General features: G+C 48.5%; 1 protein-coding gene across 1 annotated transcript; it reads right to left on the bottom strand.

Annotated features, from left to right (window-relative positions):
* Window positions 1–642: 642 nt before the first annotated feature.
* On the bottom strand, window positions 643–23,249 carry EMX1 (empty spiracles homeobox 1). The gene is made up of 3 exons (XM_054028803.1): window positions 22,822–23,249; window positions 16,196–16,380; window positions 643–1,320 (listed from the first exon to the last, which is right to left on the bottom strand). Exons 1-3 carry the CDS (start codon window positions 23,174–23,176, stop codon window positions 1,153–1,155), a joined length of 708 nt encoding a protein of 235 aa, XP_053884778.1. The 5' UTR covers window positions 23,177–23,249; the 3' UTR covers window positions 643–1,152.
* Between the last annotated feature and the right edge of the window lie 1,250 nt (window positions 23,250–24,499).

Here is a 24,499-nt window from a genome sequence, read left to right as displayed (position 1 = left end):
CCCAGACATTTTGGAATGAAATCATTTCGTCTGGACTCTTTCAAGGAAAACATAAAATTGGATTTTTCAATCAGCTTTAATTTACCTCACACCTAGACTATCCAGCGTCATAATGAAAATTACTAAAAAATAACCAAGCATTTTAGAAGAGATATAAACCCCCCATGCTTCAGGGCATGATAGAACCACTATCCGGGGCTAATTAAAAATATCCCCACAGGCATAGTATTCCACAACTGTGAGGTACTTACACCTTTCTCTGAAGCATCTGGTTCCGGCATTGTTAGAGACAGGCCACTTGACTAGACGGCCTTTGGGTCTGATCCTGTCTGACAATTCCTTATATCCAGCCAGCATCCAAGCATGAATAACAAGGACCCACAAATAGCATTACAGTTTATCAACCTGGTCACAAATAACAGTGAATCAGGCATTTCCCTGCTCTCCCATGAATGATTTCATTCCCATTCAAATGAAACTTGGTTTTAAACTATGCTGGTGAAGGGTCTGGGGTTGGATGGGAAAAGTGGAGCTCTTGATTTGACCAGTGCCCACGAACCCCCGTGTCCTTTGAGCAGCAGTGTCCTGTCCCCCCCAACGCCCCCTGTCCCACTTCCTCCTGCCAAGGTAATCAGATATGCATTAAGCCCATTTTGCTTTTATTACCATACAGTAACGCACACTACAGCTGTTAACTACCTACGACAGGGAACACACGCACAAAATAAAATAATAAATTAAAATAAAAATTGTGTAAAAAAAGAAAAGGATTGTGTACATTGAGTTTCTCGGTTGACATTTTTATTTGATCTTGTGGCTGACCGACAGCTTCAGGCTGCGAGGACGGGCAGCTCGGTTCAGTTCTCAGGAGCGCAGGGTGGCTGCGGGGGTGTTTCCTCTGTTGTCTGGGAGCTTTCATTTCCAAAGCGCCGCTGAAGGCCACCCAGTGGGCAGAATTGAGTGCCGAGGGAGGAACTGGTCCGTAGGCCTCTCGTTTGGCCCACGTACCGCGGAGGAAACTCAGCTGTTGGTGGCGGTTGCTTTGTCTTTGTGAAATCTCTCCGGTTTTTGTTTTATGTTGTTTGCCCCGTATTTTCCCCTCCTCCCCCTCGTTCCTCTCATTGGTTTATTTGCCAGCAGCCTGCCCCCTTTCTAGTCATTAGACGTGACATCAATGTCTTCCCCGTTGGACTGTTTGGTGGCAATCCGCCATCTATTGATGTGATGGGAACCTTTCTTCTTCTGGTCTGATTCGGGGCCTTCCTCTTCCAGCTTCTGCCTCTTGTATTTCGTCCTTCTGTTTTGGAACCACACTTTCACCTGGGCGAGACAGAAAGAGGAGGGGGAGTCACGCATCGAGAGGGGCCCTCTAGCTTTTCCTATGCAGGGGACCACTTTGTAAGAAAGAACTTCGCTCCTTCCCCAACTCCCCAACCCACCGCAGCCTGACTTGCCAGACAGTCCAGGACTTGGTCTTCCCTGGGACATTGTACATCAAGTGTATTGACTGTAATATATATGTATGATATATGTATATGCTTTTAGCAGGGGGTTGGACTAGACGACCTCCTGAGGTGTCTTCCAACCCTAATCTTCTATGATTCTATGATATGTACTGTAGTGCAGTGTAGTGTAGTGATTGTAACATACAGGTATGGTTGTGTATTGCATTGCTGTGTAGCGTAATGAATGTGTAGTATAGTGCAGTGATTTTGTTTGTGTGGTGCAGTGATTGATTGTAATGTAGATGTATTGTAGTGTCATGTAATAATTGTAATGTATTTTTACATTGATGTAGCAAGTTAATCAAGGTCAACCCTCTATCCCACACCGGGCGTTTACCTTGACTAGCTACAGCTATATAAAAACTACAACGCCTTGTCTCCACTAGGATTTGACATGGAGATAGCCATCGGGATGCAAAAAACACACCTTTGGTGCAGTGAAGCCGTAGCCTATAGCTTATCCAGTGCTGATCCCTAGGTGAAACTACAAACATTTGTAGCCTGACAAACATCTGGAGAATCTCCACAAAGGCCTTTTCAAACATGTTAACTACCTTGAGATAACTGGCAATGAATTACAGGAGGTTAAAAACGCAAGGGGCTGGGCTACACTAGGATCTTCCATCGGTATAGCTGCATGGGGGGGGGGGTGTAAAATCCCATGGGGTGTGAAAAATCCACCCCCCTAAGTGATGTAGTTAAGCCAACCTAACCCCCAGTGTAGACAGCACTAGGTCACCAGAAGAATTTTTCCATCAACCTAGCTACCGCCTCGGGTATAGGGGTTACCTACGTCAACGGGAGAACCCCTCCTGTCAGAGTTGGTCATGTCTACATTGAAGCACTACAGCAATGCTGCTGTAGTGTTTCATGTGTAGACATACCCTCTGTTTGTGGGCCACCAGGAAGGGCTGTGCGGGCTTCTGCTGGGTCACGGACTGAGAGTCGCTGGCTGTTTTCATTTTCATTTTATTTATGCAGTGCCCAGTGGGCACCCGGAGTAGAATGAGAAGGGATGAAATACCAGAAGGGAGAGATTGGTCTTGGCTTATTTCTGGCCATACCCGAAGCCTACCAGATCTCCATCCCTGCTCTTCAGACCCAAGCTGGTGGGTGAGTTTAGAAGCAGCTACACTTTGTAGGTGCTTATGTGAGCCTTCGGCAGCTCTCCTGTTGCTAGTTTCAGCTTCCACAGTTTCAAATAGGGACCGCAAGGAAAGAGCGAAGAGGAACTGGGATGGCAACCCGGAGAAAGGTGCCCCAGTTTTGCTCAGCACAGAGCAGCCCAAGAGGTGACAAAGGGACAAGCATTGCTCAGTAGCTGTAAACTGCAAATTGTGTTGCTTGCGAACAAAATGTTAAAAAAAAAAATTGTTTTTGACGTGAGAGCAGCGTCTGTGAAAGGTGTGAAATTGAAAGCCAGGGACAGCAAAGCCCTCCGTGTATCACCTTCAAACATATATACGCTGGTGGGATAAGTATCTCCACCCTGCTCCCTGCTGGAGGAACCATCTGTAGGAGGCAAGAGGAAAGTGCCGGCCAAATGTCCCTTCATAACCTGGGGGGAGGGATAGCTCAGTGGTTTGAGCATTGGCCTGCTAAATCCAGGGTTGTGAGTTCAATCCTTGAGGGGGCCACTTAGGCACTTAGGGACCTGGGGCAAAATCAGTACTTGGTCCTGCTAGTGAAGGCAGGGGGCTGGACGCAATGATCTTTCAAGGTCCCTTCTAGTTCTAGGAGATGGGATATCTCCATTTATTTATTCTCTGCTCAGGAAGAATGTCCCTCGAGCTAAAACCCTTCAATTGTGGTTCACCTGGATTCTACTCTCAATTCTGCCATAGACAAGTCACGTCAGTCGCTCCGTGCCTTAGCTTCCCCATGTGCACAATGGGGATGATGCTACTTCCCTACCAGGTGAGGGGTGGGCCGGGCATTTATCTGCTGTCCTGATTTTCACAGGAGCTGAGCACCCAGCAGCTCCCAGACCAGCTAGTCTTGGTGAGGCGCTCAGATCCTCCGGGATGAGCCTCGCTAGCGATACCACCACTTGTAACGTCGACCAGATAAAAAGACAAATGCCAGCAGCCACCTAGGGCAGGATTCAAACCAGCGACTGCAAGGTGAAAGGGCCCCTGCAGCTGCGTGACAGAGTTACCAGGAGGGTGCTAGACATATGGCTGTGCTAGGAACGGCTCAGAGCTCCTGCAATGACACTGCTCAATTTCTCCCTTGTCTTCGCCTTCCTGTGGCGCCCTCGGCTCTATATCTATATTGATCTCTAGTGTGACTGCAGTGGTGCCAGGGAACCCCACCAAGCGTTCTGGGGACACGCTTTGCACAGCAGCTGCTAGAGAGAATAAAGTTCCGTTGTGTCATGTAGGCGCAAAGGGTTTTGCCTAGAACAGTGGCTCTCAATCAGGGGTCTGGGGGCCTGCGAGCAGGTTTCGGGGGGAGCATTACACTCGCTGGGGCCCAGGGTAGAAAGCTGAAGCCCCACTGCCCCTGAGCCCAGCCACCTGGGGCTGAAGCCGAAGCCTGAGCAATGTAGTTTCACGGGGGCGCCTGGGGCCTTGGGCAACTGTCCCGCTTGCTGCCCCCTAACGCCGGCCCTGGCTGTTGTGGTGGCACAGGTGGGCCATGGAGTTTTTATAGCCTGTTGCGGGGGCCTCAGAAAGAAAAAGGGTTGAGAACCCTTGGCCTAGAACCCAGCAGAGCAGCTGGTACAAAGAGCGCGGGGTGTACAGGGGGCTTGGAATAAACATTCACCGCACATTACAAGCCATCCTCCAACACCCATTCAATTAACAGTCAAAGGTTTAAGACTAAGCCCTGGTCCCAGTGAAGTCAATGGCAAAACTCCATCGATTTCCATTGGACCTGAGCGTGGCCCGTATAGGCGGAGAGGAGGGATGATCCCCTGGGAGATGGGAGACCTGACTCGTTTCCTGCTCTGACACAGAGTTCCTGCATGGCTGGAACACTTAGTCTCTCTGGCCCAGACTCTCAAAGGCATTTAGGCACCTAACGCCCATTGAATAAATGAAGTTAGGAGCCTAAATACCTTTGTGGGCCTGGGCCTCCCTAAAATGGGGATCATCTCGGTCTCACATGCATGTTATGAGGATAAATAAGCTCGTGACCCAGCTCCATGCTAGACAGAGCCAATTCCCTCCCATTTGCTTTCACGTTTCAAGGGCTGATTAAGATATAGCTATAAAATCTGTGTCCCGGCCGTACCATTACTACACTGCTAGGCACTGCAGCGCCTAAGTCCCTTTGTCAAGCTAACCATGTGTGCCTCAGTTTCCCGATCCGTGCAATGGGGGTAATAGCAACGCTCTACATCACCGGGGTGTTGGGAAGATAAGCGTATCAAAGATTGAGGTGCTCAGATACTATGGTGACGAGGCCACGTGAGTACCTACATCTTCTACGTCGATGCAGAGTTTATCTGAAGCTGTCTGAGGAGGTTCTGTGGGTGGATGTGACTGGAAGAAGGTGAGTGGGTGGCTCTACACGGGGCCTGGACCGGGAGGGTGCTGAGGAGATGAGATGCCTGTGGCGCTGAGATGTGTGGGAATGCATTTGGGCGGCCTGATGTCCGGGGGGGATGAGGTGTGAGTTTAAGTTGGTGGGAACATTGCCTTAACTGGTGACTTCCTGGATTTTTAGTGAAATAATTTAGCAACTGTCATTGACAGTTAAAGGTTTTTGTGGGGGACTTTTCTGCTTTTCTTGGGCAGGGGGTGGGAGAGAGACATTTAGCAGTGCTGCTTATCAGAATTTGAGAAAGACAGAGGGCAAAAACTGGGCAGGCCGGGCAGGCAGAGTGGCACACAAAGACAGATAAGAAGAGGGAGGCTGGTTAACTCAGGGAAAGCGGCCACATTTAACAACGGTGCTTAGAGCGCACTTCCACTCCAGAATGTGACTCTGGACAAATTGTGTCTAGATCTAATTTGCTCCGTCTATAAGCACAAAGATGAGCTTTTTTAGTAGCCGGGCTGTACACTTGCCCTGGGAATCAATCAGGGTCCTTCTGGCTCACACACTTCACCAGCAGTTATCGCAAGAGTACAGTGTGTCGCCTTTTTTCCAACCCCCCGTTATCCAAATCCCTTCTTTGTCCCCCATATCCCAAGCTGGGGGACAGGGAAGGGATTCGGATAACGTGGTGGTTCAGACACCAGAGCAGAGACCACCCCACCCCCCCGGCCAGGACTGTGAGGAGGACGGGGAGACGGAGCCCCTAGGCTGCCTCACTGCAGAATGGCAGAACGGTTCCTGCCTTCTCGATTATCCAAACTCCCGATTAGCCACATAAAACCTTGTCATTTTCGGATATTGACCGAGCTGTTTGCTTCCTCATTAGGCACTATTTAATCTTCATCCTATTTATGTCCCCCATTGCTGGAGTATCTGAGCACTTCCCAATTTTTAATATATTTATCCTTATAAGAGGTAGGGAAGTGTCATTTTACACATGGGGAACCAAGACATGGATATGCTAAGTGACTTGCCCAAGGTCACACAGGAAGGCAGTGGCAGTGAATGCCGCTCTGCTAACACTTTAACCACAAGACCACTCCTCTTTTTCACCAGGGTGTATGTCTGCATGCCACCCCCTGCTCTCTGGAGAGTCATGCATAACTGCCTTTACCTTCTGCATAAAGAGTACGAAGAGATGGAAAAAATGATCAAGGAACAAAATTTTGAGTGTCGGGATTTTCCAGCGTTAACCTATGTTACGGGGAGAGGTCTGAGAAGCTGCAAAGCAAACGGGTGAGTAACCGGCTTCAGAACAGAACTGCTGGCAGCGCAAAGCATGTACCCAGCCTGAGTTCCTCGTGTGATCTCATCAGAGCGCATAGGCCTAGACTGAGTCAACACCTGGCTGAGGGGCCTCTGGGAAATAAACAACACCCAGCGTTCTGCTTTGATGGGGATTCAGTCGATGGCCTTATTCCCTCCCAGTATTACTGAGTCTAGCCCCCAGCAAGACACTAGGGGGCACTGTGCTGCTTCACTGTCCTGACCGCTCCCGGCCGTTACGATGCCTACGGCACATTTCCACAGGAGCAATGGATGGGCCTGGCTGGATTCCCATTCGGGTAGTTACATTCTGCTTCTCTACTGCCGCATCGATTGGACACAATATTATTTACTTTCTGTCTTGAAGTACTATGCACCATGGTTGGACAACGGCCATTGTCCACATCACAGCTGGCTGCATTTCAGTTGTGGGCAAAATAATCCCTGTCCATAGTTTATGCAGCGATTTAGAATCCTTCACCTTGAACTATAAGCACTGGTTATTTTATTAATACAGCTGTTCTGCGATACTGGTGGATCCCAGGGAAATCAAAGCCCGTGGAATCAGCTCATTTGCTTTCTTAGCTTTAGGGTATTTTTAAAACAATACTTATAGCTGCCTTTCATTCAACAGCTCCAAAGCACTTTACAAACTTCAGTCCAACCTCACAGACACAGAGGATCTTGGGAAGTATCATTATCCCCAATGTATAGACGGGGAAACTGAGGCACAGAGCTATTAAATCAATAGCTACGGTCATGCACAAATCAGACCCCATCCTGACAGCCAAAGTGCTCTAAGCACTAGAGAGCACTTCTTTCTCAACTGTACACCACTTGGAGGAATCCATTCCAACATTGCAGGGGCCTAAGACCTGAAAGCCACGTTGCAAAGGTAAACCACCCCTCCCTCACACCATAGGAATTCCCAGGCTGGATCAGTCCTGTGATCCATCTAGCCCCGTCTGACAGTGGTCACAAGCCAGATGCTGCTGAAAAAGTGCAAGAACCCCACATAGGGTGACCAGGGAGCAACTGTGAAAAAAATGGGACCGGGGGTGAGGGGTAATAGGCGCCTATATGAGAAAAAGTCCCCAAAAATGGGAATGTCCCTTTAAAAATGGGACATCTGGTCACCCTAACCCCACAATAGGCAGAGGTAGGAGAATCTGCTCCCCGATCCCTAATAGAAATTGGCTTAAATGAAGTTATTATCCCTTCCAAAACTCTTTTAGCATTAGCTATGATAATGCGGGATATTCTCATCCATATAAATGTCCATCCAGTCCCTCTGAATCGTACTAAATTCTTGGCCTCAGTGACATGCTGTGGCAGTGAGTTCCACAGTCTAATCACATCCTGAATGGAAAAGGTATTTCTTTTTACCAGTTTGCCATTTGCTGCCTTTCAGTTTCATTGACCATCCTTCTTGTTGTGTTATGAAGCAGGGAGAACAGATACTCCCAAGCTACCTTCTCTATCCCTTTCATTGTTTTATAAATTTTTTATCTGCTGCCCTATATACACACGCAAAGTTTTGGACATTATCCTCCTCTTGGGAATTACTCTAGGTTAAACTCTTCCTTGGGTTTTCCTCCCAGCTGTGTTAATGCAGGGCCAGCAATGCACAGGAAAGTAACTCCGCTTGAAATTTTATGCTAATGCAACCAGGTTGCCTGAAATTAAAATGCCAAAGAAAGAATAGGCAAATCCAAACTCCTGGATGCTTAAACCTGAACCAAATAGGGAACTAGTTACTCTGTCTCCCTCTAGTGGCCAGTTCATATACAGACTAAAAGCCTCATGCAGGGAGCTGTTAGCGAAGTTACTTCTTTTGCTCAAGTGGACGAGACCCATACTTCTAATGCTGAACCTCCTGGCTTCAAACCCTGCTGATGACCCAGGAGATTTGTTATACAATGATAATCAACTGCCATGGAGGACTCTAGGGTTGCGGAACAAAGTCCTGTAGTGAATGGACATTAATCGACTATCAGCATAGCTATGTATGCATTTTAGTCTTCATATTGACCGTACATGAGCCAGCCATCCGAGTTATTCAGTGCTTTCTTTCTACGATGAAACATTCTCCATAGAAGTGTATTAATTAACCCTTGTTTCTCTCCACTGCAAGCATAGGAATAAGATACCTTGTCAGCCATTCTCAACCTGTCTCATTCCTCTCGGTGTTGTTATGGCAGGGGGTGGGTGAGTGGTGCCTTTGTATTTGGAGGGGGCCTGTGTGAAGCATGCAGGAGTAGCTGAGCAAGGAATAAATAGCACATGGAAACACTGGTTTAACAGCATTTCTGCCCTGTTACTCAGCACAGCACTTGATTCTTTCTGGGTTCTTTCCAGGATCTTGATCACAGTGGTCCCCTGTGGCCTTACAATCTCGGAAGTGCCCTGCATTGCAAACTCGCACCGTTCCCTACTGCACCGTATCCTTAGAGTTCAGAGCCTGCTGTGTCCATCATGGCAGAGATGAGATAGGACCGAGGTATAATCAGTATGAAGGAGATTCATTATGGAGACTGCTGGACACAGGGGTTCTCTCGGGCTCGCTAGCTGCCCCAGGCTGGATAACCCAGCTTGTGCTGTATTGACACCACATAGGGTCGCTCTTTAGTCCTGACTGGGACTAAACTGTCCTGGAGTGACCAGAGTCCAACTGCTTTCTGAATACACGACCCAGGCACAGGTCGCCATTGGCCGAAGCAGCGTCTCCATTTTGTAAACTCCTCACCCCTACCAGCTCTGGAGTTTGTCGTTTCAAAACCCCAGCAAAATTCAATTACAAGAATATATGTTCAACGGAACATGAAGGTTACACATATAAATGTGCAAAAGCCAGGGAATGAAAGAGTTAAGCAGTGATTATGGTCAGAAAAGTGACTGTGTAACCATGACACCTTCTTACTCAACAGACATGCCCCCATCCGAGTCTCTGAGTCAAAGCTGCCCGACAAAGGAAGTTTTCACTCCTTTTTGCCCTGCAGGGGCCAACACAGCTACAAGAGAGGGCGCAGATTCTGTTCCGGCTCATGCATAGTTAACCAAGTTGTTAACAAGATTCCAGTCACAGATCTTTATTGTTTGTGTCAAGGCAGAATTCGGAAAGAACCCAGCTTGTCTTTCTGATGCCCAGGCTGAGTTTGCTGGGCTGGCAGTTAGAAGAAAACATCTTTGGGATTGTCGTCGGAGCAAACTGGATCTGGAGCCACTAAATAAATAAAACCCCACGGTGTCTGTTCTACAGTCACTTTATAGCCCACGAAATGCCCAAATCAATGTGTTAGTCTCTAAGATGCCACAAGGACGCTTCGTTGTTTTTACTGATACAGACTAACACGGCTGCCCCTCTGATACCTGTCACTTTCCAGAGTCTAATGGCACTTTAAGGGGGAAATTCTGATCTCAGTTACACCTGTGTAAATCCATCAGAACCAGTGGAGATATTTCAGATTTATACCGCTGTAACTGAGAGCAGAATCTAGTCCCACCTTTAGCCTCAGAATGTTGCCTCAGTCCCAGTGAATACGTTTATATCCCTGTTATTCTGTTTAAACGTGCACTTTAATACAGTAATGATAAGTGTAGTAGATACAGGATTAACAAACTAACATTCATTTGAGGCGCTGAACTCTTTCCTTCCTTAACTTTTGTGCATTTATTTTCATACCTAGACTAGAGGAGATGACCCTTGCGGTCCCTTCTAACCCCATGATTCTATGATTTCTGTTACCTTAACCATCACTGAACAGCAGCCCGTGGCTTGTTTAAGAGGCAATATAGTCACATTGGAACCCAAATAGCTTTGCTACAATAAAGCTAGGCCTTGATTGTTAGTGCTGTTATTGTTATTAACAGAATGCTTTGTATGTTAATATGAGGCACACCTCTCCTGGGTGCTAGACGCAGGACAGATTGATTTTCCTCTCTGCCCTGCACGCCATTGGATCTATTATCCATGCGTCCCGCAACCACTGTCAATGGGACCCTGCAGCTCCTAACATAATCCGCACCTGCTGGCCTGGCCCCACCTCTCTGTCCTAGGTGTCACATCAAATCAGTAGCCGCTCTGGAGCTGCCACCTGTGAAAGTGGGAGCTAGGTCAGATACGACGCCGTTCGTTCCCCACCCCGCAACCCCCCAGGCACAGCCAAAAGCAGTGGTAAGAAGAAATAACATAGGAGGCCTTTCCCCTTGAGATTGCACAGCACAGTTCGTCTTCCAAGCCCAAATGTTCATCAGGAATCCACGCAGCATTCTTTTCAGGGGGCGGGGAAGGTTTCCCCACGTCATAGACAGGGAAACTGAGGCAGAGGTACTGTGACTTGCCTGTGGTCGCTGATTCAAGCTCAAGACGGCATGGCTCCCAGAGGCCACTAGCACCTCTCCCTTCTATGGGGGTGTCTAGTCCTCCAGGGTAGGGCCCCACATTTCCCTATGGGGGTCTCGACTGACAGAATTTCACATGTTTGGAGGGGGAGGAATTTCCCCCATGGAATAACGAGCGGTTCTGCCTCCGAAACCAGATCAGCAGGGCAAGGGGCATCCACTCGGAGACCCCTGCCATTCTCACTGCCAGCCCGGATGACAGAAGGAACCCAACAAAGCATCCCAACTGAGCCCATTTTTGGGGTAACTGGGGCCTTTGAATGAGGGTTTTGAATGATGGGATAATAAATGCTAGGTTCAGCCTTGCTCTCAGGTCAATGGCAAAGCTACCCCTGACTTTGCCAGGAGCACCACCGAGCCCTCGCCTGGTGATGGAGTGTTTTGGAACAGAACCACCCAGCCATGGTCTTCCTCCTGCTTTGCAGCTGGAGTTTAGAGGAGTCACCTCCAAGACCTGCCTCTAGCAGAACAGGGTGGTTTTCATTGGCCAAAAAGCTTCACAAAAAGTCAAGCAGCATTTTGTCAATTTCATCTGGCAAAATTATTCCAAAACCACACACACACAAACACACACTCGATAGCCAACACAACCCCTCCATCTGCACCTCTAACACAGAGCCACAGCTCCTCCTAAACAAACCAACACACACAGCACATGGACTACATATGCATCCCGGCATCAGCACGTCACAATGAACCCATAACCCTCCAACACAAATCAACACACTCACATCGTGCACAAACGACACGCGCATTCCAGTTCAGCATGTCGCACCAAACCCTCTGACACCAATCGACACGTATGTAGCACACAAGCTACGGACACTTCCCCGCATCAGCACTTCACATCAACTCCTCCGACACAAATCAACATGCACACAGCACACAAACTACACATGCATCCCAACATCAGTGCGTCACAACAACCCCACAACCCCTCTGACACAAATTGACACACACAAATTACACCTGCATCCCACATCAGCATGTCACATCAAACCCACAAGCCTTCTGACACGAATTGACCCATAGAATCATAGAAACGTAGGGCTAAGGTTGGACCAAGTATAGGTCACAGTACACAGACAACGCCCCCTGTCCCCCAGCATCAGCACTGGAGTTGTGCGTGTGTCTCTTTGGGGGCCGGTTAGGCAATTTGCACTTCTCTCATCTGAAATTAAAAATATCTGTGTGTGTGATTGGGCATGAATGGGATGAGAGAAGGTGCATGTATTATACAAGAAGGATGCTATCACGGATGCTAGACTTAGGACCAATGTATTGTCCTGTCTGCCCCACGTACTATGGATCTGTTCTCCACAGGCTGGACACAGACTACGCACACATCACAGCATCAGCACATCTTACCAAACCCCAAACCCCTCCTTCTCAAATCCACATATAAAGAGAACACAAACTACACATACATGCCAGCATTATCAGCACAGCACTCACAAACCCCCACTCCCCGAACAAATCAACACACAGCACACAAACTACACACACCACACCCCAACAGCTGCACAGCACACACAAACTCACCACCCCTCCTAACCAAATCAACACACAGCACACAAACTACACACACCACACCCCAACAGCTGCACAGCACACACAAACTCACCACCCCTCCTAACCAAATCAACACACAGCACACAAACTATGCACACCCCACCCCAATGGCAACACAGCACCCACAAACCCACCATCCCTCCTAACCAAATCAGCACATAGCACAAACTACACATACACACACACACACCCCCCAACGGCAGCACAGCATCCAGAAACCCACCACCCCTCCTGTTAGGGGTATGGTCTGGGCTGGATCCCCTGTGGACACACCCCAGACTGACCCCCATTAGTAGGTGTGTTATAGCCCTGTTGAATCTATTTCAGCCCCCCTTTCTGGTTCCCACGCCCCAGCCTCAGTCTCTGTTAACTCCATAGGACAGGAGATTAGTCTCCCTTCTATACACCTCATACCCTATATCCAAAGGCAATGTCTGGGCAATACCCAGCTCTTTCCTGGGCTGGGACCCAAAAGGATGGACAGGTGTGGGTGGGTCTCTTCAGACCCCTCTCTACCTTCTTTCTGGGCTGCTCCAGATGTTGCTCTCTGGTCCCAGTTGTGCCTCACTCCAGCTGTGACACTGCAGCTGCCTCTTCTCAGGAGCGGAGGCAGGTGCTTCCAAGCATCCCAGAAAGTCTTAGCTGAGACTGGGACGAAGTTCAGAAATCAAGTGCCAGAAGAAGAACTGCTCAGAGATGGGGCAAGGTCCCGCCTTGAGCGCCACACCTCTGCAGGCGAGAGTAGGCCCGGGAGTCAAGCTACTGATTTAGGGGGACATTTAGGTAATTTTCATATCTCATCTAAAATCAAAAATATGTACGGGCATGTTTATATGTGAGGCTCTGTGTGGGTGCGATAGGACAGACGGTGCCTATGTTACGTAAGAAGGGTGTTTGTGTGAGAATCTTACCTATGCGATGGTGCGTGTGTCATGCATGACACACCATGTGTGTCTTATATATGATGAAGTGTATGCCATATACTGGCAGTGTGTGAGTGTGTGAGGTGTGTGCATGTATATTTTACACATCATATACCCACACTGTAGTAATAGATGTGGTGGCTATAAATGTGTGTTACAATCTGAGCTACACTTTTTAATTCCTCTTTTCAGAAGAGTGGCTGGGATAGATTGAGTCCAGAGACCAGTCGGAGTCTCTGTCAGTACTTTGATGCCCATTCGTACAGTAATACATATGTTTCAGGTACAGCATTTGTGTATTTCTCATGGAAAATTGGTTCTTCCCCCCCCCCCCCCCGCACACACTTTACATGATCAAATATAAATTTTAAAAAGCCACCAAGCTAAATGAAAAAATCAATTAATAACACTACGCATCTGGGCTGAAATCGAAAAGTTCCCTTTGGAAATAGCGCTGTTGCTGCATTTATGAGCTAAATTACTTTGGTGATATTTCAGGGCCAGGTCTGATCCTCCTCCTCCAGTTTAGCATCTTACTCCGAATGATTTCTGTGGGACGCTTTGTGGAGTGAGGTCACACTGAACTGCTATTAAAGGCTCAGAATCTGGCCGTAGGTTAGTGGCGATTCCAAAGAGAAGTCTCTCCGTGCAAGCCGCCGACCTGTGTTCACTGAGTGAATGCAGATGATAAATAACCCTGTACTAGAAAGCTACAAAAATGCATCCACAGGATTTCTAGAACTATAAATATACAATATTACTGAACAGAGACTAAAACGTGAGATTCCACCCTCTTTCTGTCTATACACATGCACGTCCGCCCAGATTTAGAGATACACGTCTTTCAATTCTCTGAACAAATTGCAATTAGGCTTGGGGCAAAATAGCACAATCCCAAGGACTCCTTGACCCCCTGGGGCAATATTTGACGGCTGTTGCCTTCAAAACTAATTGGCATTTGTTTCATTACCCTTTGGGGGGTTTCTGAGAGCTGGCTTCATACGTGAGGCATGACAGAAGAAGCAAAGAAGAACACAGGACCGCAGAGCATGGGTGATGATGGTGGATGGCAAAAGGCATCCCAGCGATTGACCTGTCTCACTGGATTTGGGGTGAACACATTTAAAATGATCCCCCGGGGATCAAAAATTTCCAAACGGGGATAAGCAGAACCAAAGCACTGGGGAGACTGGATCTGGATCCAAGTCTGAATTCTGTGGCTCAGCCTCATCTATCTATGAAACCAGTTTTTCCAAAGGTTTAAAGCGGTTCCTGAAATTATGCCTGATAACCCAAACTCAGAAACCTTTTTTAATCCTGGGGCAACTTTTTGCTGCTGATTTCTTCCAAGAACCTGTGTGCGCATGCATGCATGTGTGTGTGTGTATACATACATGTAAATTTAGTTATATATTTATACCGTATAATATATACTAACACAGAATTTAGCAAGATTCAAAAACAGATTGGCCACTGATGTGGATAATGAGAACATCCACGGCTACATTTGATTGGATAACAACATCGAAGGAATATAAACCCTCCTAATTCAGGGAATAAGACAACCACTGACTGAGGGGAGTAAGAAGAAACTTTGCTGATGGGCAGCTCATTCCATACTTGTCCACTGTGGGGAATTTAGCACCTTCCTCTGAAGAAGCTGATGTTGTTGGAAACAGCATACTGAACTAGACAGACCTCTGGTCTGATCCAGTCTGGGTATATTCCTTGGTTCCTTCACCTCTGCATCTTTTCTCTCTATGGTATATTTTTACATCCACATTCCTATCTATACAATTTCTGGATTTCAGTTTTTATTAACACTGTAAGGAACAATGCCCTTGTAAAATCTTGTCCAAGATGGGGGAAAGTTTCGATTAAAATGAAGCTCCATTCCTCTTTAATTTACAGCAACTCCTGACTTCTATTTCTTATCTGGCTCGACTTCTACAAATTGTAACGTTTGTCTATATTAACAAACAAGTGCAATAAGGTTCCTTTTTTGCAGTGTTACATGCAATGGAATAATGCTACAGGTTGTGGGTTTTATAGCAACGCATTTTGTAATGATTGTTATTAGCAGGAATAGTTATCCCATAATTATGTATAAGTTAAAAATTAATCCACAGAGTATCGTTCCATTAGCCCAGGACTTCGGGGGAAATGATCTTACAAATATTTGTACTGCTGGGTCTCAAGGCCTTGATATACTGAATAATAATAATCACAGTAAGTTGATTGAGCAAAGTAGAGGAAAGTCTTTTATCACCTACAGAGAGCAGGGAGTCAGCCTGGGAGTTAAGCTAGTCAGATTTGTTGCCTTTATGGTTGTATAGTGTAATAAGATTGCATCTTTGAAGTCCTGAGGAATTTCCTCCCCTTCCCAGATATCCTTACTCCTTACTGATTTCTTGTAGATAGTTGACAGTTTTTTGATTCGACAGATACGAGGGACAGCCAGACCGTAATAATAGTAACCTATTTTGCTAAAGGAAAAGGATGCTGTGCTCCATGACTATCAGTCCCTTGGCCTGCAAATACCATTTGCGCTAAGAGGCGCTAGTCCTTGCAGTATCTTGTATGAGTACCCACCCACCCTAACGCCTGCGTCCGCCCAGCTTGGGCAGCCAGAGGAAAGCTGTTTGCACAGCAGAATGGGAGCCGCTTCAGGGAACTGGTGCTGAGACCCGGGATGACGAATCTGGGGCCTGCTGCACTGCCTGGGGCCTGATGCCCTCCCACTTCACCCAGTTACAGATGTTTTCGGGTCCCCTTTGAGTTCAGGCCCTGATTGTTCCCCTCTGTGCACCCCCCCCCCATGAAACATGTGGCAGCTACTGCACCCCCGCAGCCAAGCAAAGGGTGACCTATCCATTTCTGCCTGGCACATAGCACCACAACGAAAGGAGGAAGAGAGGCTCTGGAAGGAGGGAGGGAGGGATAGAGGGAGGATGGATGGATCCCTCCCCCTGTACTTACCTGGGTCTCGGAGAGGCTGAGGCTGCTGGCCAGCTGTTTGCGCTCAGCCCCCACCACGTAGTGGTTCTTCTCGAAGGCCCTCTCGAGCCGCAGGAGCTGGGACGGGGAGAAGGCCGTGCGGATCCGCTTGGGCTTCCTGGCAAAGGGCCCGTGCAGTAGCAAACCCTCCTGGGACACCTCGCTCCCTGCAGACAAAGCACCGAGTCAGAGACGTGCCAGGCCAGGACTCACTCCCCAGGGCGCCCCCTGCTTCTTAGTCTGCCCAGCCCCCTCCCTGCCTCACCAGCGGCCTGTCCCGCCGGGAAAGGGGGGAGTGTGTCCTGGGGGTGACTTGCCCCTTTCTCAGGGATGGGTATTTGCAGGCTGCTCCTTTTCCTCTCCCCCCCATCCCAAGGGGCTGCCCTTCCCCCCACCCTGATCTTCATGCCTGGGAATGAAAGTCCCTTGAGCAGCCTCAGGATTGGGGAGCTTTAGGGAACAGAAAGAAAGAAAACGAAAGTGAATAAAGAAAAACAGGAAAAGAAAAAGAAAGTGAAGAAAGAATCAAGAAAAGGGACAAGAAAGCAAGTGAAGAATAAATCAAGAGAAAGGAGGAAAGCCAGAGAAAGAAAGTGAAGAAAGAAAGAATCAAGAAAAAGGAGGACAGGAAGGAAGGAAGAAAGGATAAAGAGAAAGGACGACTGAAAAGAAAACAAGTGAAGAAAGAAAGAATAAAGAGAAAGGAGGACTGGAAAGAAAGAAAGAAAGAAAAAGGAGGACAGGAAGGAAGGAAGAATAAAGAGAAAGGACAAGAAAGCAAGTGAAGGAAGAAAGAAAGAAAAAGGAGGACAGGAAGGAAGGAAGAATAACGAGAAAGGAGAAGAAAGCAAGTGAAGGAAGAAAGAAAGAAAAAGGAGGACAGGAAGGAAGGAAGGAAGAATAACGAGAAAGGACAAGACAGCAAGTGAAGAACGAATCAAACGCAGGGAAGCGAAAAGCGCACACAGGAGGGACCTGGAGGAAGACGTGGCGGTGGGTGATTTCTATGAGTTTGCGGTGGCTCGATCCGGCCTCCTGCGTCCCCACTTCCCGAGCGGGACCGCCCCAAGCAGGGAGACGCCCCAGCCCCCGCGAGCGGCCCCGGCCGCAAGGTGAGCACCGCACCGCGCCGCGCAGGGACCTGCCCTGTAATTAAAGGCCTGGCGGCGTCACGAGGCCGCGCTTATTGGGGCCCATAAATCCCCGGGAGGCTCCCTTTGAAACGGGCCGTATCTCTGCCCCATCCCGCGCGGGGTCAGCCGCGGGAAGAGCGCGGTGCTGCGGGGGCCGCCGAGAGCCCCCTGACAAACGACCTGGTGGCGGCTGTCAGGACCCTGCACTGAAGCCATTGCAAAGCGCGCGGGGCTTTTAATGAACTGCTCCGCCCGGGACAGGGAAGCCGGGGGGCCCCGGCCAGGGGCCCTGCAGCGCCTCGGAAAGGGCCCGGCCTAGCGAGAGTCCCAGGGGCTGCAGTCACCGCCCGCCCTTGTCCCGCTGCGGCCCTGGCTGGGGAAAGGAGCCGCAAAACCCAGCGCCATTACATCCAAAGTCATGGGAGTGACTCCCGGCTCCAGCGGGGTCGGGACACGGGGGCGACAGCCGGGAAAGCAACAGATAGATGGATAGATAGAGGGGGTGTGTGGGGATAGATAGACAGATAGATAGAGGGGTGTGTGGGGATAGATAGACAGATAGATAGAGGGGGGTGTGTGGGGATAGATAGATAGATAGAGAGATAGAGGGGGGTGTGTGGGGATAGATAGATAGATAGAGAGATAGAGGGGGGTGTGTGGGGATAGATAGACAGATAAAACAGAAAGAAAAAAGAGAGTAGAAGAAGTAGAAATAGATACATATGGTAGGTAGAAAGAAAGAAAGTAGAAGTGGAAATGGGTAAGTTAAGTATAGTAAGTAGAAAGAAAGAGAAATAGATACATAAGAGAAAGAAAGAAAGAGTAGAAGAAGTGGAAATAGATAAGTTAAGTGTAGAAAGAAAGTTAGTTAGTTGTTGGCTAGAGGCGAAGAAGTGGATCAGAGATCTATGGTAAAACGACAGAAGTGGAGCTAGGTACATTAGCTCGGGAGGGGAAAGACCGAGCACTTCTCACACACATCTCCCTTTGTCTGAGTGACCCAGAGGAAAGTCGGGTGGGAATCGGGGAGACCCCTCGCCCCTTTCCGGAGGAGAAACCCCGCTCTGGGCAAACCGGGCCGTCTGGAGAAGCGGCTCCTCGCGCTGGTGCTGGCCAGGCGGCCCGGGAAAACAGGAGGCTGGGTTAGGGCACGGGCCGGCGGGCAGCCTTTGGCCGTTGCACACTGAGGCTAAGCCCGACCCAGCCAGGTCTACACTGGAGCCCAGCGCGCCCTGACTCTACAGCTGGGGGCCCGTTTCTCCCCCATCCCCAGGCCCCCGGGGGTTTCCACCTCCTATCTGCTCCCCGCTGCGCCTCCAGCCAAGTAACCGGGCAAGAAATCCCAGCCGCGCCCTCCGGGAGCAGTGCGAAGTTGGTGACCAACGTCCCAGCGAAGCGGCTCCGCTGGGGAATGGCTGAGAACCGGGCTGGCCTGGCCCCAGCAGCGATCCGGGAACGGGCTACCCGCGAAGCCGGCCGCATCCCCACTCGGCTGCAGCCCAGGCGGTGCGGAGGGAGAGACAGGCCGGGCTGCGATCCTTTAGGGCCAGGGACCTTTCCCTCGGGCAGGTTTGTACAGCGCCGAGCGCCGGATCCTTGACTTGGGGAGGCTCTGGGCGCTGACACAAATCAATCGTCAATAAAGCAGCGAATACATGTCAGGTGGGGGGATCCCACCCAAACTGGGGGATGGCGGGACACTCCCTCCCCGCAGCCGCTCTCCGCTGAAATGCCCTAGAGCAGGAGGAGGCAGGAGGCCCCCCGGTGCTAGCCATTCAGAAGGGATCTCCAAGCGCAAAGCGGCCCTACGGTGACTTTACACTTCCCCTTGTAGCCCACTTCCCTGCTCCGCCTCCCCGCGAAACAGTAGCATCGCCGAGCCTAGGATGGACAGAAACGATTTCTTTTGGGGGTGTTTGGTTTGTATATTGGGCGGGGGGAGGCGGGTGCCACATGGGATCCGGGGATCTTTTTGCCCCTGCGGTTCCCGGCCCAGAAGCAGGGCGGGCAGCGGCGGGGATGTCCGGCCGATCCCCTCCCGCGAGCAGGAAAAAGGGATTTTGCCCAAAGAGGGAACTTGCTCTGACCCCCTGGATTTTTTTTTATCTGTCAGGCTAATCAGTGCTGCTGACACATAACAATTTCAGCAATCTCGCGAGCGGCAATTTATTGCTTAAGCAGGCATAGCCAGGAGCCAGGCGAGAGAATTTGCTGCTGAGGAGATAACCTAATCTTTCCCTTCCCGCCCAGAACAAAGCCAGCCTTTGATGATCCCCTGCTCTCTTTTTACTCGGTTTAGTGTATGGAGTGAAAAGCCTAATGTGGATTTGCATTTATAACTCGGTAATGAGGACTGGGGAGAGGGGGTGGGTGGGGAGAAACACCCGAGTATCTCAGCAGCTTTGCAATCCCAGCCTGGGTCAAACTCCTTACACAGGCTGTTTTCTTTACCAAAAAGAAAAAAGAAAAGAAAAAAGTCTCCTTTTGGAGATTAGGTGCAAGCGAAACCTTTCCCTTGGTTTTAGAGACTAGAAGAGAAATTTAGAGACTAGAAGAGAAATTGAATATATCTATATATACACACACAAGTGCAGGAGATATCCTATAATAATTGCTAAGTAGAAATCTGCAGGAGTTTGTGGGTTTGGAAGGACGAAACATTTCCAATATATTATGCATTTCAAATAAATAATTCTCCGAGACATACACCCACGTGGGCATAGGGAATTATTTTTTGCATAGGATTCAAATTGGATCTGATACACAAACACACACCTAGCCACAGGCATGCGCTTATTTACGCGTGTCAATTCCTCGATCTATTTCTATTTTTCATTTACTTCCAGTTGTACATCAGAAATCAAAATGACGTATGTAGGTTAAATGTTTTGTTATAAATCGAAAGAAGTAACAGCCAGCCGCGTGAATACACATCACATCCAGGGTTCAGTTATATCCCAGCTGTGACAAAGTAAATGCGATCGCCACCCCGGCCACATAAAAGTATGTAAAATTATATATAAAGAGATGAGTATATTTGTAAAATAGAATCCAATCTCTTTATACTGTGTGTATAATATGAACTTTCTAGGCTACGTTATAGCGGTCACATACCATGAAGGCGCAGATATATATAACTAATTATATATATCTAAACCAATATAATTATAGGTAATTTTCCCACGTGCCTGGCCTCTAGACACTGGGGCTGATCCTTGCTTTTACAATCAATGGCCAAACTCCCCCTGACTTATTGAGTTCAAAGGCACCCGGGGTCGGATCCCTTATTCGATCATTGTACTTCTCTGCCCCCAGACCCGCTCAGATCTATTATTAAAAATACCCCAGCGCAGGGGGCGAGGTTTCTCCCACTCCCAACGCGCCCTGGGAAATGCGAGCGCATTTCTTGCTCCAGGTTTTTCTATTTCTTCTGGGAAACTAGATTCCCAATTACCCAGGGGTTGTGTCCACCAGCGCCCAGCCAGCAGCGCCGAACGCTGAGAGCCGATGTCCCGGGAGAGGACAAGAAAACTTGAGCTGAGTTTACGAACAAGGCTGGGGAAGCAACAGTTTTAACGCCGCAGACCTTTCCCGTGGATTTATTCCGTAACCTGCCTCCCTGACGTGAGATTGGGCCATGAACAGCGCATGGACAGGGAGGACGAGTTTAGTTGACGTGAAAACAAAAACGAGCACGCAAAAAGAAAAAAAAAAGGAAAAAAAAAAGAAAAAAAGAAAGAAAAGAAATTAAAATAATAATAAAAAACCAAAATCAAAATCCAGAGAGCTTGAAAACAACAGCCAATAATTCTTTAAAAAGGAAACATTCGATTTACGACAGACCCGTGTTTTCTATCTACACACGCTCCTTAATTCGTTCATATTTGTTCCTTAAAATATAAATACGCTCGTATACTTTTCAACATCTCAACTACCGCGTTCATATATTATAAATATCGCTATAAACGAGATCTTAGTAATCCAATGTTTGTTTTTCCCTTGAAACAGCGATGCATTGTTTTCGAGTCTCATGGTTCTTTATCTATACGCACACAAATCGGCACATATACAGATACAGGGCTACACACATTCCTGTTTGTAATTGTATTGCATGCATATACTGCTTGTGTAGATTGTTGCACTGGAAATATAGTCGTGTATTAAAGTGTCAGAGAGTCCTATGGAGAGAGAAAGAATACATATAGCTATACTCACCTATATCTGAGCATGCAATAGAAACGCAAGCTCACAAGAAGATAGATAGATAGATAGATAGATAGATAGATAGATAGATAGAAGGGGTGGATGGGGATAGATAGATAGATAGATAGATGATAGAAGGGGTGGATGGGGATAGATAGATAGATAGATAGATGATAGAAGGTGGGTGAGGTAATATATATTTTAATGGACTAACTACTGTTGATGGATGAGACAAGCTTTCCAGCTACACGGAGCTCTTCTTCAGAATATACACGACAATACACAAGCAGTATATGCATGTAATACAATTATATATATACACACACACATATATATATGTATGCATTTGTGTAGACGTGCATATGTGTGCAAGCTGCTTCAGAAGAAGTCTGTAGCTTGAAAGCTTGTCTCTGCCACCAACAGAAGTTGGTCTTTTAAAAGACAAGTCTCAGAGGGGTAGCGGTGTTAGTCTGTATCCACAAAAACAAGGAGGAGTCCGGTGGCACCTTAAAGACTAACAGATTTATTTGGGCATAAGCTTTCCTGAGTAAAAACCCCACTTCTTCAGACGCATAGAGTGAAAGTTACAGATACAGGCATTATTATACTGACACATGAAGAGAAGGGAGTTACCTCACAAGTGGAGAACCAGTGTTGACAAGGCCAATTCAGTCAGGGTGGATGTGGTCCACTCCCAATAATTGATGAGGAGATGTCAATACCAAGAGAGGGAAAATTGCTTTTGTAGCAATTGGTTTTTACTCCATGCATCTGAAGAAGTGGGGGTTTCACCCACAAAAGCTTATTCCCAAATAAATCTGTTAGTCAGCCGGACTCCTCCTTGTTTCTTTAAAAGACATTACCTCACCCACGGTGGTTCTCTTATATCTTGGGACCAAGAGGGCTACAACACTGGAAAGAGGATAGATAGATAGATAAATGGGGTGGATGGGGATAGATAGATAGATAGATAGATAGATTAGATATAGCATGCTGAATGCAAGAAGAAATCAACAGCAAGAAATTGTTCAATGCACTAAAACTCTTCCCTTGCATTTCGTATGTGTGGGAATACGCCTGGGTCTACACATGTCCAGCACACACCTGCATAGCCCCACTATTTCTTGGACCCCAGCTAAGGGAAGTGGCTGGCTGGTTTGCTCGGTAGAGCTGTCGATGCGTTTTGAAGGGGAAGGGACAAGGCGAAGGACAGGGGCAGCGACAAGCCAGGGAAATCCCCTCCCTTCCAGAGGCTGGCGATTCGTGATTTACCTTGAAAGCGGTGCCCGAAGAACCTGTTCCTCAGCACCCAGGGGTAGAAGTTGAGGGGGTCTCTGTGCTGGGGGGCGAAGAAGGAGTGCGGGTGCTGGAGCTGGGACGCGCCCAGCTGGTGCGGGTGAACGCTCAAGGAGGGGTGGCTCACGGCCTCTGGGAAGACCAGCTCCGGGCTGCTGTACAGGGACCTGCCGGCTGCCGCGCTGTGAAAGCCATTAACAAACGCCTCGGCCGCGGAAGGGTTGGGGTAGTTGAGGGCTGTAGGTCGGATGGGATCCTCTGAAGCCAAGTGATTGTCCTTCGCCACCAGCGACTCGATGGTGAAGCACCGCTTAGCTGCTGGCTGGAACATGGTTTGGTCTGGAGTGAGCTCTTTGGAGGCGGTTGTGCCTCGTGTGTGTGTGTGCAAAAGATCCCCCCCCCGAAACACAGACACAACTCTGCCCCCCACCCCCCCACCCCCCAGCCCAGAAGTGCAAGTAGGTAAGCGCGTCTTTCCCAGCGAGGTGAAAGCAGTCAGGGAGCTGCGATCCAGGCAAACTTGTCCCTTGCAGAGAGGAGAGCAGAGTCCTGCAGGCAGGCTGGGTTGCTTTGGAGGCGGGGGGGGCTCCCGCAAGACGCACACTCACACCCCGGTACACAAATCCAGGCTGGCTCGCCGGAGAGCAGTACAAATAAGACTGGTACCTGGCAAGGACCATCTGATTGGACAACTCACCTGCCCTAAGGTTGGGGAGGGCAGATGGGGAGAGAGATCTCCTGAAAAAACTGGACTGGAGCCTTTGCAGAAGAAGCAACGCAAACTTGGCAGGGCTGCGGCCACAGGGGCTCCCGACTCCTCCATTGGCTAAGCCACCTTCCCCAACACACACACACACACACACACACACACACACACACACACACACAGAGGTTCTTTGGGTTCGAAATCCACTCAGCTGCTTAAAGGGAGAGGGGGGCGATTTTAACCCCCCTCCTCTTTTCAATCAGGTGTGTTTGTTGTTTAACTCCTCGGAGAGAAATCGCTCGATCCACTTTGAACCCAACGCGCAGTGGATCAAAATCAGAGGGCAGCGCAGCCCCCGGGAGAGCAACAGGAGGTTTTTAAGGCTGCGCCGTCACAATCTGCGTCCACATTATTTCGAACAGAGTTAATTCCTTAAAAACAACACGCAGGAGCCCTAATGTTACCCACCGACAGCCTGCCAGCTCTGGGCTCCCTGATTTCCTTAAGAGATTTCAGATTCACCTTCACAGCCGGCAGACAGCAAACCCAGGCGCTTTCTCCCCGTGTAAATTTGATTTATTTCTTCTGTGGCAAGAAAGGACCTGGTGTGGAAAGGATGTTGGTTTCAGAAGCGGTGATGTGTCTTTTTGTGGGTCTTTTTTGTTTGTTTGTTTGATTGATTTGCTTTTAAATAGACTATTTCAGAGCTTCTGTTCCAAATACGTGTAGTATTGATTATTGTTGATTGGGTTGAGCTCCATGTTTAAAAGCAACCCCTGACATATCACTCCACACATGCATTATGTGTGTGTGTGTGTTGCACACACAGAGGACCTGCAATGTGCTCATTTAGGAAGAAGATCAACGCTGTGCAGATAGATGGGTAGATGTGCCTGACTTTCTTACAGAGGTGGACAATTTCTGACGGGTTCTTTTCAGATGAAAATG

The sequence above is a fragment of the Malaclemys terrapin genome, chromosome 5 (genome assembly GCF_027887155.1).
Source record: "Malaclemys terrapin pileata isolate rMalTer1 chromosome 5, rMalTer1.hap1, whole genome shotgun sequence".
NCBI classification, from domain to species: Eukaryota; Metazoa; Chordata; order Testudines; family Emydidae; genus Malaclemys; species Malaclemys terrapin.
Note: the sequence above shows the minus strand (reverse complement) of the source record. Positions and strands in the feature narration are given on the sequence as shown.